Here is a 15,477-nt window from a genome sequence, read left to right on the forward strand (position 1 = left end):
TTTGGTTTGAGTTGATTCGTAGATTTGATGTCGTAATGAAAAAAATTATGATGTAATGGTGCACAGAGTAGAATTAGTATTTTTGCTATTGTTTAATTAAATTTTTAATTTCAGAGCTATAAATCTTTGAGCTAACATGCAGCTTTTTTTTAATTTGTATATATAATTATAAGATAAACTCATATATTCTAATGTTATTGTTTTATATTCGTGAAATGAAAGCCCACTGTTTCGCAGCACAACAAAGTATATTTCCAAACATGATAAAAAAAGAAAAAATGGACTGAATACTTTTGTATAGTCATTCCTCATACAGCAAGTTGAAGGATCTTTAGAATTCAGGAATTTATATAAAGTGTGTATTTATCGATTCGAAGTTGTCGAAAAGAGGATTTCACCTTTCTCCAGAAACCCGTGATTCCTTAATCCTATAAAGGATATTAACAACAGCTGTAACTGAAACGTGACAAACTAGTCTCGTTAGTATGAAACGTGAACTGTGAATACTCAGTTCACATATTTAGTAAAGAATTCTGACCAAATTGAAATTGTGTATAGTGAAAAGTGCATACATAGAGGTAGAAAGTTTATTTATTCATAAATTATTTTAAATTCTCCTACTAGAAACGATCAATTTTAGTCTACAATTCTTTCTATTATTGAAAAATAAACACGTTTTCCGGTATCCGTATATCGTTATCAGATCTTCAGTAGGTTGTGTTCATAAATTCCAGATCAATTATGGGTACTATACAAATTTTTATATCAAATTATTTTCAATAACTGCAAGGCCATAGATGAAGATTTTCGAATTCTTGGCAAAATGAAGAACGAAAATTTTTCCATAAAAATAAACCAATTATATTTTTTTTTGCATTGTCGTTTTCAAATTTTTTGTTGTGTTGTATTTTATAACAGTTATTAATTTAATCATTATTGATCAAATAATTGATGTCTACCTAGCGAAAGTTTTTTTCGATATCAATAAAAAGATGCAAAAGAATCTAAAAAAAAATTATTTGGAATGAGAATTAATTAAGAGCTATTAGAGAGTTAAGAAATGCCTTATTTCAAAGAAGGTAAAAATTGAAATATAATTGATAAAAATTGTGAAAATATATAAAACTAGTCTCTTTGCTGTTGTGACTACATGTCAGTTGTTAGTTTGACATTTTGTTAATAAGTCTAAGCACAAGTTTTTAAGTTTAACTTTTACAATATGAGTGATACCGAAGAGGTAACGGGTAATGCTCTATAATAAATAATTCCTAAAAGTCAGAGGCAGTTTATGATCTTCCATACGAAAAATTTGATATGTGGTGGGATGAGATGAAAATAAAACATAGGTATTGATGTGAAAGCTTTATTTGCATATTTTGAACATAGTCTTCTGCTTGACTTGAAGAATTTTGCCCTCATTTTCGCGCAAATCTTTTGATCACCTTCAATTAGATATATTAGGACTAGCAAAGCGTCTGGTAGAGATTATTTCAGACAAAAAATTATATTTGATTCACAATGAAATATACCTATAGGATAATACTGATCTGAAAATAATAATTGAATTTGTAATTGTCTCCAACCAAAATCATCCAGTGGCGTAGATACTATGATCCTTTTCTATTGGAAATCATCTACACCACTGTCTTTTTTCAAGAAAATTATTTTATTCTTTACATTTTTGGGATAATTGAGTACAAAGCAAACACTACAAACAGACGCTTTCAGATGGCATTCAATTGAACATTTGAGAAAGAACATTTATTATAAATTCATTTTTTCGAATATTCACAAATATTTTTTATTGTTTAAATATCTGATGAAGGTTCTTTCTGAAATGTCCATTAAATGCCATCTTAATTTTATAATTTATAATGAAATACGTCTATGTTTTTACTTTTATTCATCACTAATGGAAAAATTTGAGAAATTAATTTTTGTGTATTTTTTGGATAATGTTTGCTTTGTACCCAATTATCTCGAACATGAAAAAATTCAAGAGACCTTATGTTTTAGTGAAGCTCTGTTGATTTTGGAAATTAAATAATTTTTTCGAAGACAGACCTTGGTGTAGATTTCCAATTAGAAAATAATCATCGCACCCCTTCATCTACGCCACTGAATAATTTTGACAGAAGACACTCACCTAATTCGAAACAATACATTACCTAGACTTCAAAACCTAAAAATTACATCAATGAACGTAATAATAAATGAGTTTTGTGTAAGAACTTATTTTATTTTCAAACTTTAACGTCCTGTATTTCGAAAACGTTAGGATATATATTCTATGAACTTCTTCCCATTTGTTATATCCGACAACAAAGTTATTGAACTAAAATCTGGACCAGTCTGTATATTGAGCGATATGACTTGCATCTGAAACAATTTACTCTGAAGGAGTCTGAAAATTCGAAATAACGTCAAAAATAAAAGCTTATTTTTAATCAACTCATTATTCTGAGAGGATGTTATTCTCTCTTCTTTAGACACTGCAATTTTAACTTGGTGCTCGGAACTGAGATGAATAATTCCTTACCTAATATATTTCACAACAAAATAACATAAATTTTTAATAGACCTTCAAAGTTAAAAATACTGAGATCAGCTCGCGAGTGGAGCTTTGGGTGAAAGCTAGGTAGGGTCAAGTTAGCTTTTATTGAATTTTCGAACTATTTTTTCATTTGAAATAAAAAAACATAGTCAAAATAACAACTCAATAACTTTCAAGTTCTTGATGAATCTTATGATGAGACATGGGACGACATGAAATACCTGAGTTCCGCTTTTACCACTTTTGACATTTGAAGTTAAGATGAATGATATCCATGCAATATGGAAACGGGAAAAAATTATTTGCCTTCAGGCGACAGAATCCTGAAAACTAGGAACAGGCGCGTTGGGATCCGTTGTCCGGTGGATTCTGCAATGCAGAACCTGCATTTTTAATTGTTATGAAGTAAACCCATACATACAGTAACTCACATGACGATGCATTCGGTCCATTCCAGCACCTTGTTCGGAGGAGTTAAATGATTATGAAATTTTCCCTTGTCTTCATGTCACATGCGCTAGGATAGATTTATTGATCTATTAAGGGTTGCCTTTTGCACCATGAATTTTAAAACTCCGTCAATCCTTCATAGATTTCTTCCTTCTCTCATTCCCGCAATATCCCTAATCCTTTCAAAATTCGAATATTATTCAAGCAAGAATGCAGGCACTAATAATGTATCAGTAGATTTTGATTTGAAAGGGGAAATAAGTAAAGAAAGGAAAGTAATGAATTAGGTATTTTTTCATTGGAATCAAACTCAAAATTTCATGAGAAAATATATTAATGAATTATGTTCGAAATGACCGCCACCATTTCTTATACAAGCACGTGCCCTTTTTCTTATTTCTTCAGTTGTTACTTTCCGCCTGAAATTTACTCTCAATCTTCTCGCTGCTTCGTATATTCTAACGGTGTTAGATCCGGACTTACCACTGGCCACGAAAAGAATCCAAAATCAGTACCGTATCTAGGGCGTGGCAAAGGTGGCACTTGCCACGGGCGCAAGGTCTGCAGGGGCGCCCAAAAATATCAAGAGAAAAAAATATTGGAGCACCAGACATAATAATTCGAAAGATCACAACTCGGTTTTCATGTATACGCCTCGCAACGAGCAATGCCGAGGAATCTGAAAACCAAGGACGGAGATCTTTCTTGTTTCTTTTGGGTTCTCCAAAAAAGAACAACGTTTACTCATATCTGTAATGTGAGGGAAGGAGGTTTGATAACGAAGTTGGAACTTAATTACTCAAAATATTTTTTTTTATTATTCGATTAATTCGATTGTTCTCACCTTATACTGGGTTTTCCTATAACAGAGTTACGAAGGAAAATATTCCTTGGATAATTTTAAAGAATAAAGTCCCATAAACATGAGCCCGCAAACGCTTTGTTTGTATAGTCATACTTTTTAGTGATGCTTATATTTATTAGTTTATCGAATCTTTATTAATCTTCGCTACAGAATTTGTTGATAAGTACCATAAGTTATAATTAATTTATTCATCACAGATTAATAACTGGATTTCTATAATACTTTGGATTTTCCTGAGGATTACCAGAGAGCTGTTCGAATTTTTTTTTTCGAAATCGATAGCAGATACGACAAAAATACAACAAACCAAAAAGTGTTGTACTAGACCAGAGTTTCTTTTCACAGTTTTCTATAGAACCAGTGCTCCACCAAAGAATAGTTCTGGTGGAAAGAAGCAGGTACCCTTCCAGAAAAAATATCACCCTGTAGATTTGCATACAAAATAAGCATATCACAAGATGAAAGCTTTAAATCGGAAGATCTATGACAATTCAAGTTAAATATTTTGTGAAGGGAAGGTGCTATGAGAAAAAAAAACTTAAACACCGCTATCTCAAAACCAAATCGTTTGCAGATTCATGTTATAGGACTTTTTTCTCAAAATGATCCGAGAAATCTGTCATTTTCATTTGTACACATTAGGAACACCGTTTTGATATAATCAATTCAGAACTGATATCTACACAATTAAATTGCAATTTGAATGAATCACAATAAATTGTATAACACGGCCAGACAATTTTTCGATGCGAATTACTCAGTTCAGTACATTGATAGCTACTGTATTGAAATTTTGTGACGAGAATAAAACAAAAACCGAAAATAACGAGTACGTGCATACCGATTACGAATTCTGAAATTTTATATTTTGGAAATATTGGAGGGGGGGCAGTAATTACCACCCATTTCTACGCCCTTGCTGGAAACATTGAAAATATTGCTAGCCTTCCCTAGAATTTGTGTATAAGCATAAAATAATCACAAAATATATGACTTAAGCTATGAACAAAAAAATACTATAAGTAAATATAATCTATGAAAAAAAATCTTCGAAAATGGGGGGCGCTGTCTAAGATATTGCCACAGGCGCAATAGTACCTAGATACGGCCCTGTCCAAAATTATAATCAACGTAGAAAAATTGAAGAAAAATGAAGTAAGGTGAGGAATCTTTCAAAAATCACAAGAACTCAGATATCTCTATTGATTTTTGGTTATCACTAAATATGGCTCAATCGACAGCAAATGAGTCATACTAACACGTCCTCCAAGGCTCACGTCTAATTTGGAAACAACCTGTATAATAAACTGATCTTGCTGTTTCTGTGAATCTTCTATTTCCTGGCATCGTTTATTCATCCATTTCTCTTTTGCTTGTATGATCAGTTTCTGAATGGTTTTCTGGGTTTCCTTATATTCTTCTACTTTTGTATTCATATATTTCCTTCGAATTTCCATAAGACTTAAGATTAGTCATTAGTCATCTATGGTCTATTTCCTGTCATTAACTTTTTACCACATTTTTCTGTTTGCACTTTATATATCGTTTGCTGAAAGGAATGCCATGATTCTTGAACTTATTGTCCCTGTTGTATCATCACCTGATTGTATCCTTCAGTTGTGTAGATATTTCAATACAAAATTCGTTCAGTTTCCCAAAATCTTGTCTTTGTTATTTTTGACTTCTTTAATGCCATTCTGGTACTCTTTATCAATTAAAATATAACTGATTTGGTTTTATTATGATGTTGGTTGTGTTTTCTTCAGGGGATCTCCAGGTGTACAGCCTTCGCTTTGCCAATTTGAACCATGTATTTGCTACTATGAAATTCTCCTCCTGAGAGAATTCCACCAAGAGGTGGCCTCTTTCTCTCAACCAGACCCTAGTCTCCAACTATGTTTCCTACCTTGGTCTACCATGATGATATTAATTTCAATCCTCTTTCTTATCTTTAACAATAATTTTATAATTTCAAAGTAAAATTTTCGGATTTCGCTTTCATGAGTATCTGAATAATATTGATATCCCTAGGGTAAGCCTTTAGTTGCAATAACACAACCCAATCTGATAGCGGTACAAATACCCAGACAACTTTACTATTCATTTATTACTATTTCCACTTTGTTGTAATGTTGCTCATTGTTGCCGCTGAATACATTCTAAGCCAGTTTAAATGCTTGGGATACTTACTGTTAATTCATTATTTGAATTTATTGCATTGTTTACGTTATTGATTAGTTATTGATATTACATTATTTTATTATCTTGTACAGAAATATACAATAACCCGCACTGAACCTCACCTTATTTATTTTGAAAATTTTTTGTTGCTAAAGTACCTATTACTAATAATAAAGACCTTCATTATTATTATTATACTGAAGATTTAGTATATTATTGACTTGTGTAATATTTTGGTTGGAACGGTGGGCGGATATTCCTCGCGATTATTTTTATGGTTGTTTTAGTTGACAACTATCTGCTCATGTCCTTGAGCTCACGCGACGCAACTACATAGGTGTTCAATTTTGCTTCCGCCGTATTTTTCCGAAATTCGGGGCTTCATTGTGAAAAAACTGGTTATACATTTATGTTTCAAAGTATTGTCCATCGCTGACCACTACTACCTCTGCCTGAAACATGAAAGAATTCATCTTACAGATAGGATACGAATCCCGTTGAAAAAAATGGACATCTTTTGAAGCGATCCAAAAATCAATCCCATTTTTTATTTCTTCATAAGACCGGAAAAGCTGGTCAGCCAGGCCGTGTGCTATTGATCGAAACAAGTGATAGACCGAGAGAGCAACGTCTGGAGAATACGGTGAGTGGGGTAGGATTTCCCATTTTAACGTTTCCAAGTATGTCATGACCACTTTTGCAACATGGGGTCAAGCATTGTCATGCTGTAAAATCACTTCATCATATCACTCGTTGTATTGCGGCCGTTTATTTTTCAATGCTCAGCTCTAACGCATCAACGATCTCCTGTAATTGTTTCAGTCGGTTTTAACATAATACACTACCCCGAGCTGGTCCCTCCAAATACTGAACATGACCTTGGAACCGTGAATATTCGGTTTGGCCAGGATATCCCCATGATTTTCTGCGCTTGGGACGATGCGATGCAAAAATCTCTTCCGTCTTTGCCTTCCAAGCAAACAAATGCCGTTCAACATCTTTCGGCTTCAACTTGCATGGCACCCAATTTCCTTGTTTCTGAATAATTCCCATGACTTCCAGGCTGCGACCAGAGAGCAGCGAAGACAATTTGGCTTGTACCATTTTACTCTTTTGGACGACATAGTCCAGGTGCGGATGAGAGTTTCTTATTCAAGATGACAAGTATTTCACTTGGAATTTCCAGGGGATGTTGCGTCTGTACATTTGGATGTGACCTAATGGTTTGACTAATCTCCGTGACAAGAGAAGAGCTGAGCTCTTTTCTGAAGGGTTCACTTTGATTAGCCATTTACGACACCATTCTTTCAGGCGGCTTACGTTGTCCTAGAAGTATCTGGTTGCCAATCACTAGGTTTTTGACCTGGTCATGATAGCTGTATATGGCTAGAGAAGTTGGGCCAGTCTTGGAGATGTCGGCTGTGTATGCTGAATATAGAAGAGGAGACAACACACTATCTTAGGGCACTCCGGGTCAGAGATACTTTTGGTGATTTTTGCTCTGGAGGAGCTATTTTGGAGAAAGGAACGAGTTGATACATGGAAGAAACACTTTCGCTTCTACAATTTAATTTATAGGTGAACGTGTAACCTATGAGCAGGAAAATACGAAATATAAGTATGCATAATTAGTTTTTTGAGAAATTTTATACATATTTATTTCATTTCATAACATGGTATTGAAAGAGGAGAATTATGAGAGATGTTCGAAATTGAGCCCTTTACATTTCTACACATTCTGTAGCTTTCAACAAGGAGTTATTTATGGCTCTCTTCAACAAATATTCGATCCTTCAATTTCTCCATAATATCATTAAAATATAAATTAAATTAATTGTAAATTGAAATAAAAAAAATAAATCATGATGTTAGAAAGTATGAAATAATTCAAAAATACTCCAAAATCACACAAAAAACTCCTTTCTATAATGGTTGATTCTCTAATGTATAATGTCTGATACCTCGTCATTGACAGAATGACGCCAACGCCAACATGAAACAAACTTATAATTTACTGCAATAGCTCCAGTGGCAGTTTTATTTCAAATTAATAATAATGAGAATATCATATAATAATAGATTTCTTTATTTTCTTCTCAACGAAGTCAAGATATAGTAGCTTTTCAACTTAACTGAGGACTATAATATACATTGAACATAATCAGCAGGTTTACATACAATATAAACAAAAATAATCAGTTCAATTAGATAATACAATACAACGAAATAGAAGAAATCCAATACAATAATATAGATAATAAAATAACACAATTAACTTTTCTCTTCTACCCGTATAGGCTAAAGTCGGGGGTATATAAAACAATTACATAGATATTAAGAAAATGATCCATTCAACATCAGATTGTTCATCTTTCACTCTTTGGATTCCCTCGCTCGAAGACAAGGGCGGATATATCTCTTTTTCATGGAGGGGGTAGTAATGATTCAAAACTTATAAATCGGGTACTCAACATTTTATCACCTCAGATAAACTTTGAAATATAATTTTTTCAAAACTTCAAAAAAATTTAGTCAAAATAAAACAAAATATTTACGAGTAAATATTGGGAAATTACTAATTTGAAATTATTGCATGAAATATTTTATGTGCACCACGTTGCGTAACTTTTTTTCAGGGTTTCAATATTCATGGGAGAGGGTAATTACGCCCATTACCCCCCCCCCCCTGTAAATCCACCCTAGCTCGAAGAGGTACTTTTTCCAAAAACATCATTGTAGAACTATATGAGAAGGAGCGCTCGAAAAATGATGTACTATGCTTAGAAATTGTGAGCTGGTTCGCAATTCTTCTTATATTTACATTATGACTTTTAGATCTATACTTTAGTTTCTCAGAAAGATAGAATGGCTCACGGTACTGTACAACTGTGTGTATTAAACAAACCAAGTGAACAACACCTCTATTCTTCATTTTCAACGAACCAACATTGTCGATATACCCAGTACAATTAATTCTTCCTACTTTTTACTCCACAAATATATCAAAGCTAAGCACCGGACTATCAAATACTCCTTTTCTTAATTTTGTGTCAAGAATAACCTACTGCAACAATGCCGTATTATAACATTATTGTCACATTTCTCATATTGAATATGATACAACGAATCGCAATTGACTGCAAAGAAAATTTATTGAAAAGAGCAATGAATAATCTCTTGTTGAGAGCAGAAAAATATGTTGAAATGAAAAGGGCTTCATTTGGAACATCTATTATGATACTACCCTTTCCTCATGTTAATAAATTAAATAAATAGGTATCTAATGGTAAATACTTACTTTTGCTATAAAGGAAATAGGTTTTTATTTTCAAAGATGGGTTACGTCATCTTGTTTTAAATTCGTTATCCTGTTTCAAAAAAATTCATAGTTTGATAAAGCATACTTTTAATTAATATTTTACGCAATGTGTTACAACACACAGTAGGTGCTGAGGGTTTACAATGGAAGAGAGTTGAACAGAAAACTGTAAAATCCAAAATATCAGTAGATAACATCAAATACTATCTTCATGGAAGAAATAAAAACAATTGTTTCATGACAATAACGACATTTCTTTTAAAGGTGTGAAAATTATAGATTTCGGAAACTGAAAGAAAGAATTCAATAATCTAAGTTCTGCACAATAAATATTATATAATTATATAAACGTTTTGGAGGTGAACATTTTTTTTATGAGGTGAAAAAATAAAAAAAATGAAATGAAATTGGACTGCTGATTCCCAATTAATGGAGTTGAGAAATTACGGCCAACATTTATGCATCACCCTGTATCTCCGAAACTAACAATCTCAGGGTACACAACAAGCTACATTCCTGAAAGGCCTGGATGACCTGCATTCACCACTAAGCTATGGCCAACCTCAACCACTCATGTTACACCCTGTATTAAACAGACGAAGTGACTTAATTTAAAATAGGTACTACATCTAGCTGATATGAAAATGAATAGAATATATTTTCCAATCATCCACTACCCTTCTCAGAAGCTACTGATTTCCAATCAACAAATCAATCATATCGATCCTAAGATCGATCCAAATTTTAAAAATTAAATGTTTCCTAAAAATAAGTAGGAATATTTTGTGAGATATATGAAAAGGCTATCAATATATCTGTAGTTCCCTCTCTGTTGAGGATACGGAAAAAGTTTCTGGAATGCGGAAGTAAACATCACGTGGTCCAACTTTCACCACTATTGGTGCAAAATTTCTGCGCCCCGTTGATCGATCGCCTGCTCCAGCAGCATCGCTTGTCCCCGAGTCCCAAAACAGATCCCGACCTCGTCTCAAAACAGTACGAGTTCGGCAGCTTTGGGCGAGACTGCAGCAGTGCCAGTTGTGTGAGTTTGATTCTGTCACGGTCGAGGGATGTCTTGATGTGTTCTTACCACACCTACCCTTGCAGTCGCGGCTCTCGCACCATGGTATGGGCCCAACGAGGAACTCACCCAATCGGAGAGAAACCGGTATTTAACTTTCTAAGTTTAACTTCAGAGAAAACTAGAAAAAACTTAGAGAAAACGCTGATGGGGAGTCTGGAATCTAGGTCAAAATTTTTAAGTGTCTGAATTTTTTCTTAGAAAAACAAACAAAAAATATCTGCCAAAGCCTGCTTGAAAAGTTGAACTGTTTATGGAATGTAGGGTGTCTCGAAAAGAATGCGACAAACTGAAACTACAAAATTGAGACCATCGAGATGACCTCATATCAAAAGGTTGACAGTCTGATTTGAAATTCTGCAGTTTTCCATCTTGTTCAAGTGGCTTTGTTTAATATTTTTGAAATTGAATAAATGAGGAACGATGTAGGAAAATTATTGATTTTTTTGTTTTATGTTATTATCAGATGACCCAGTATATGAATACTATAAAATAGCTTCATTGTTATCACCATAAAGACGCAATTCATTAAAGTAATCCCTGTTTGGCACTATCGTGGTGTGTGATGAAGGAATGTTTCCTTTCGAAAGAAAGATATTCATTTAATTTTTCATTTGTCTCGGTAAATATTTTCCTGCGTGTTGTTTTAATAGCGTTGTCTCAATTCTTCAAAACAGAATGTTTAATTTTGATGAAGTATCTTTTAATTATCAGACCTGCTCCAAAGCTCAGTAATTTGTGATCTTATTCAAATACTTTTATTTTCAAACTGAGTCAGCACTAACGGGACATCATAGCAAATATTCATTTCTGTGGGTATTTCTTAGCAAAGTTGCATTCAGTCAAAGTACCTACCCATTTTTTCTATCTTAATTTTTGTTCTCTAGAACCAATTAGGTACTCGAAACGGGGCTTTATAACAAAAAAATTGAGTAATACTTTTATTTTCCAAAATGGTCAAATATTCATCAATGAAAGTTCAACTTACTTTCGAGTGTTGGGTTTTTTGAATTACTGGTATTCTTATGGAATATAATTGTCATAATAAAGAAACTGAAAGATAATAATAATAATGACGTTTATTCATGGTAAATAAGAATGGAATTTTGTGTTCGGAGAAGATTTATCACTTCAATGAAAAACTATATATTCCGAAAATTATAGTCTTCGATGAAACCATTTGCGAGATATAACTGAAAACATAAATTTTTTAATTTTCAACATCCTGTATCTTTTCAACCGAGTCCGAGCCAAATCGAAAAAAATAGTAATTGAAAAGGGTGCTTTTTTCTGAGGAATCTTCTTTTGAGATATATGTCTAAGTTGAAGACTAACCCTGTATAGAAAAGAAGATATGCCATTTAGTTTTTCATTCTTAGTATTCATTTATATTGGTGATAGCCATCCTGAATGTATTGGGATCACTTGTTGAATTGCCGGGTTTCAGAAATCCTGGGATGTACTACTTGAAGCTTTTTTTTTAAATATGTACGAATGGATTTTCTATCTGGAGAAGTTCAAGATACTTATTGTGTTTTCGATATTGATCTTTCGGGATTAGTTCTAAATAACCTGTTCTCTGTGGTAAAAAAAACTTTAATCAATCTAGACGATATTTATGTCCTGAATTCTCATAATTAAATCTATTCCGATATCGATTCGAAATACTAACTACATACTTATTGTTGATAAAGGCAACTATTGAAAAGTGACACATAAATATTGATTTGATATGTTTTTACATAATATCTTCCACTCACGCAATGCAGTAATTTATCCGTAACCAAATTTCCAGATTTACGTGTAAGAGCTAGCGTTCTGTGAGTATTTTTTTGAAGAGTCGATACAACAATGCAAATTTTTTTAACCAGTTTTATTTTCTTCGAATTCCTCGAATTACACTTTTTCGGTTTGAAGGTGATAAATAAATATTCCATTAAAAAAACTCCTTTGTTCTACTCAGATTATGAATTTTGCACGGATGCCTTTGCTTTAAAAAAGGAATAAATAGCATAGTTGAGGTTCACCAATAATTGCCTCACATTCTTAAAGCATTTTTTGTTATGGATATATGTACATGCCTCCTTGACAGGGCCGGATTAAACTCTTTTCCGCCCCTAGGCCAAAAACAATTTGCCGCCCCTATGAGTGAAGAGAATTTTAAAAATTCAAATTTTTTAAATACGTGATTTTCGCAGAAGTTGATAAAGACAATTTTCTATCTGGAAATAAAACAATCTAATGTTTCAGAGTTATATTTCATAGTAAAAAATTACAGCTTTCATAATCAAACTAATAATGGTTTTCTTCTTGCCTTCTTTTCCGCAAATTGTTGCAACACAGCTTCGAAGTCTAATTTTTTCAACAATTCAGCTTCAATGCACAAAAGGGCCAGAGAATTCAAACGCTCTTGAGACATGCTAGATCGCAAATAGGATAAAATTCGCTTCAATGCTGAAAACGACCTCTCTGCTGAACAGTTCGTTGCAAAAGTGCATAAAAACATTCTAATTGTAATATCGATGTAGGGAAACACTTGCACTAAGCTTTTATCACTTCTAATGAAGGTACTCATCTCGTGTAGAGTTTTTGGAGGTTGTTCTAACTGTGCTAAGTAGGATTTGAAGTGCAAACATTCATCGTGGAGTTTTTCATCTAAATCCTGAGGAAAACTAGAGATGAGATTAGTAACCGCTACTCCTAATTCTTCAGAACTAATCGATTGCAGTTTTAATAAAAAGGAGAATTTCGCAGCAAAACCCTTGTAGCAATTTTTACGTTGATTCAATTCTCTTGTTAGATAGTCAATTATAACAAGATAAACCCCTACTCTGAAGTTTTCCCTCCCACTCAAAGCAGTATGTCCCACTCGAGTTTCATCAGCAGGAACAGTTCTTGTTGTGGCTCTTCTTTCTTCACTTCGATATTTCTCAAATCCAGAATTGATCTTCGCTCTCTCCTCAAATCGATCAAATTGATCTCTTAATCCTAAGATATAATCAACCAATGACTCATAATACAAAACTACTTCATCTATACCAATGCCAACTTTCTGTATTGCTTCGCTCACTTTATCAAATCTTTCCAAAATTGGACTCCATACAGCGAACATTATTGCGGTTTCCAGAGATGTTAGCTTGATTTTCAATCCTTTTGCTTCACTCCCAGTCTTAGACCTGTCCCGCTCATCAATTTCACTCAAAGCTGCGACAACTTCTTTCCAATTTTGGTTCATGCTGTTGCAAGCTTCATATCTCGCCGACCAGCGAGTTGTAGATAATCGTTTCACTGAAGGGCCAGTCAGATGTTTCATTAGTATCCCCCAGCGAGCAGTCGAGATTGAGAAGAAAACGTAAATATCCTGAAGAAGTGAGAAAAAATCCCGAGATGCCTTACACGATCCAGCAGCGTGTTCTCCGACGAGGTTCAGCGAATGAGCCGCGCATGGGATCCAATATGCCAAAGGAGAGATTTCTTTTATTTTTGCTTGCAGTCCATTATATATTCCTGACATATTTGCCGCATTGTCATAGGATTGACCTCTACAATTCGCAAAATTGAAATTATGCTCCTCCATCATCTTAATAACAGCGTTATAAAGGTCTTCAGCCTTGTATCCCGGATTTGGTATAAATCCTGTGAGTAAAATTACCTAAGTTAGTACCAAATTATTCAATGAGCTCATAAAGATAACTATTATTCACCCTAGTAAATATCAGTAATTATGTGTGAGTAGAAAACTATATTTTATCCACGACTTCCTGGGTAAAATTCGAATTAATCTGCATTTTCAAAAATTAGAGTAGTTTCCAAAGCGATGACAACATTTTCTGCGTTCGCACTGAAAATTGCAAGCTCAAAATGAAGTTCAAAATTTTCACGTGACATCGATTCCATCAGTAGCCTTTTTTTTACCGCGCTGATAGCTTGGTGGTTGATCTTACTGTCAGTCAGTCTATCACGATGCTGATAAGTTATTCACTGCTATAATTCATATGTGCATATTATAGAATAGTCGTGGACAAGAACAATTACATTGCATAAATCAATTCAAATTTTCATTTTTATGTCAAAATTATTATAATATGTAATGAATTTGTTATTTCAAACGTTTCGATCATTAATCGCTCTTACTAATAAACTGGAATTGATAAAATAGCTACACTTAAAAACATTTTTTGAAAGTAACATCATTTCAGTATTGGTAAATGAGAAAACATTAAGAAAAAAATACAACTTTTCTCAATCTTACCTAAAAATCTTTCCACTGGTTTTCCGTCTTCTTTATTATAATAAAAGTAATAGAGAGTAATAAAAGCCAGTTGATCGGTATGCGTTATATCTGGTGTGGAGTCTACGCTTATTGAATAGTATTTGGCTTCTGTAACTTCCTGATCAATTGATTTTAGAACTTCTGTAGCCATAATTTGGATAATTTCTTCACAAATCGCTGATGACAAGTAAGAGACGTTCCCGCTGCCTTGATTTCCGTGCTTTCAATGTGATTAGCAAGAAAAGGGTCAAATTCAGCTAGAAATTCTAATAGCATCATATAATTGCCATTATGTAGACTACCAAATACTTCCGTCGAACCCCTGAATGAAAGTCCTCTTGATGCCAATTCCTTGATCGCTGCAACAACTCTCTTTAAAACTTCTCTCCAGTACTGTACTTCCCGCTTGTATTCTTTAACATGAAGTGCATCTACCTGGCCAGCTGCTTTTTGCCTTTGGAGTAAAATTAGGACACAATTTTTGTGATTCTGTGAATTCTCGTGCTGTTCAATAGTAATAGGATTTTTCCAATCATTAAATCCGGTAGATGCAAATGGACCTTTTCCATTGAATAAACGGCATGGCAGACAGTAGAGACGTCCTGTGCTGGCAGAGTAAATCAAGAAATCGCGAGTGTGAGTCTCGGCATTTTTCAATCGGGTTTTAAACAATCCTTTCGAACAATATCGAACGCGATCATTGTAATTCCTTCTTGAAGCTTCAAAATCTAATAAATCAATATTTTGTTTAATT

At 33.6% G+C, this 15,477-nt stretch overlaps 1 protein-coding gene across 3 annotated transcripts in view; it reads left to right on the forward strand.

Moving 5' to 3' along the window:
- The first annotated feature begins 492 nt into the window (after nt 1-492).
- Nucleotides 493-15,477, forward strand: part of LOC123677470 (dual specificity tyrosine-phosphorylation-regulated kinase 2) — a 45,272-nt gene continuing 30,287 nt past the window's right edge. Inside the window, exon 1 of one of the 3 annotated variants that reach the window (XM_045614002.1) lies at nt 493-578. Coding sequence is in view for 2 of the 3 variants with exons in the window: in XM_045614000.1 (XP_045469956.1) it covers nt 10,448-10,537 (90 nt within the window). In the remaining variant the exon portion in view is untranslated. Of the gene's footprint in view, nt 579-10,366; nt 10,538-15,477 lie in introns of those variants that run through there. The other 2 variants (XM_045614000.1, XM_045614001.1) reach the window with 2 other exon arrangements.

This window comes from Harmonia axyridis, chromosome 4, assembly GCF_914767665.1.
Source record: "Harmonia axyridis chromosome 4, icHarAxyr1.1, whole genome shotgun sequence".
Lineage (NCBI taxonomy): Eukaryota > Metazoa > Arthropoda > Insecta > Coleoptera > Coccinellidae > Harmonia > Harmonia axyridis.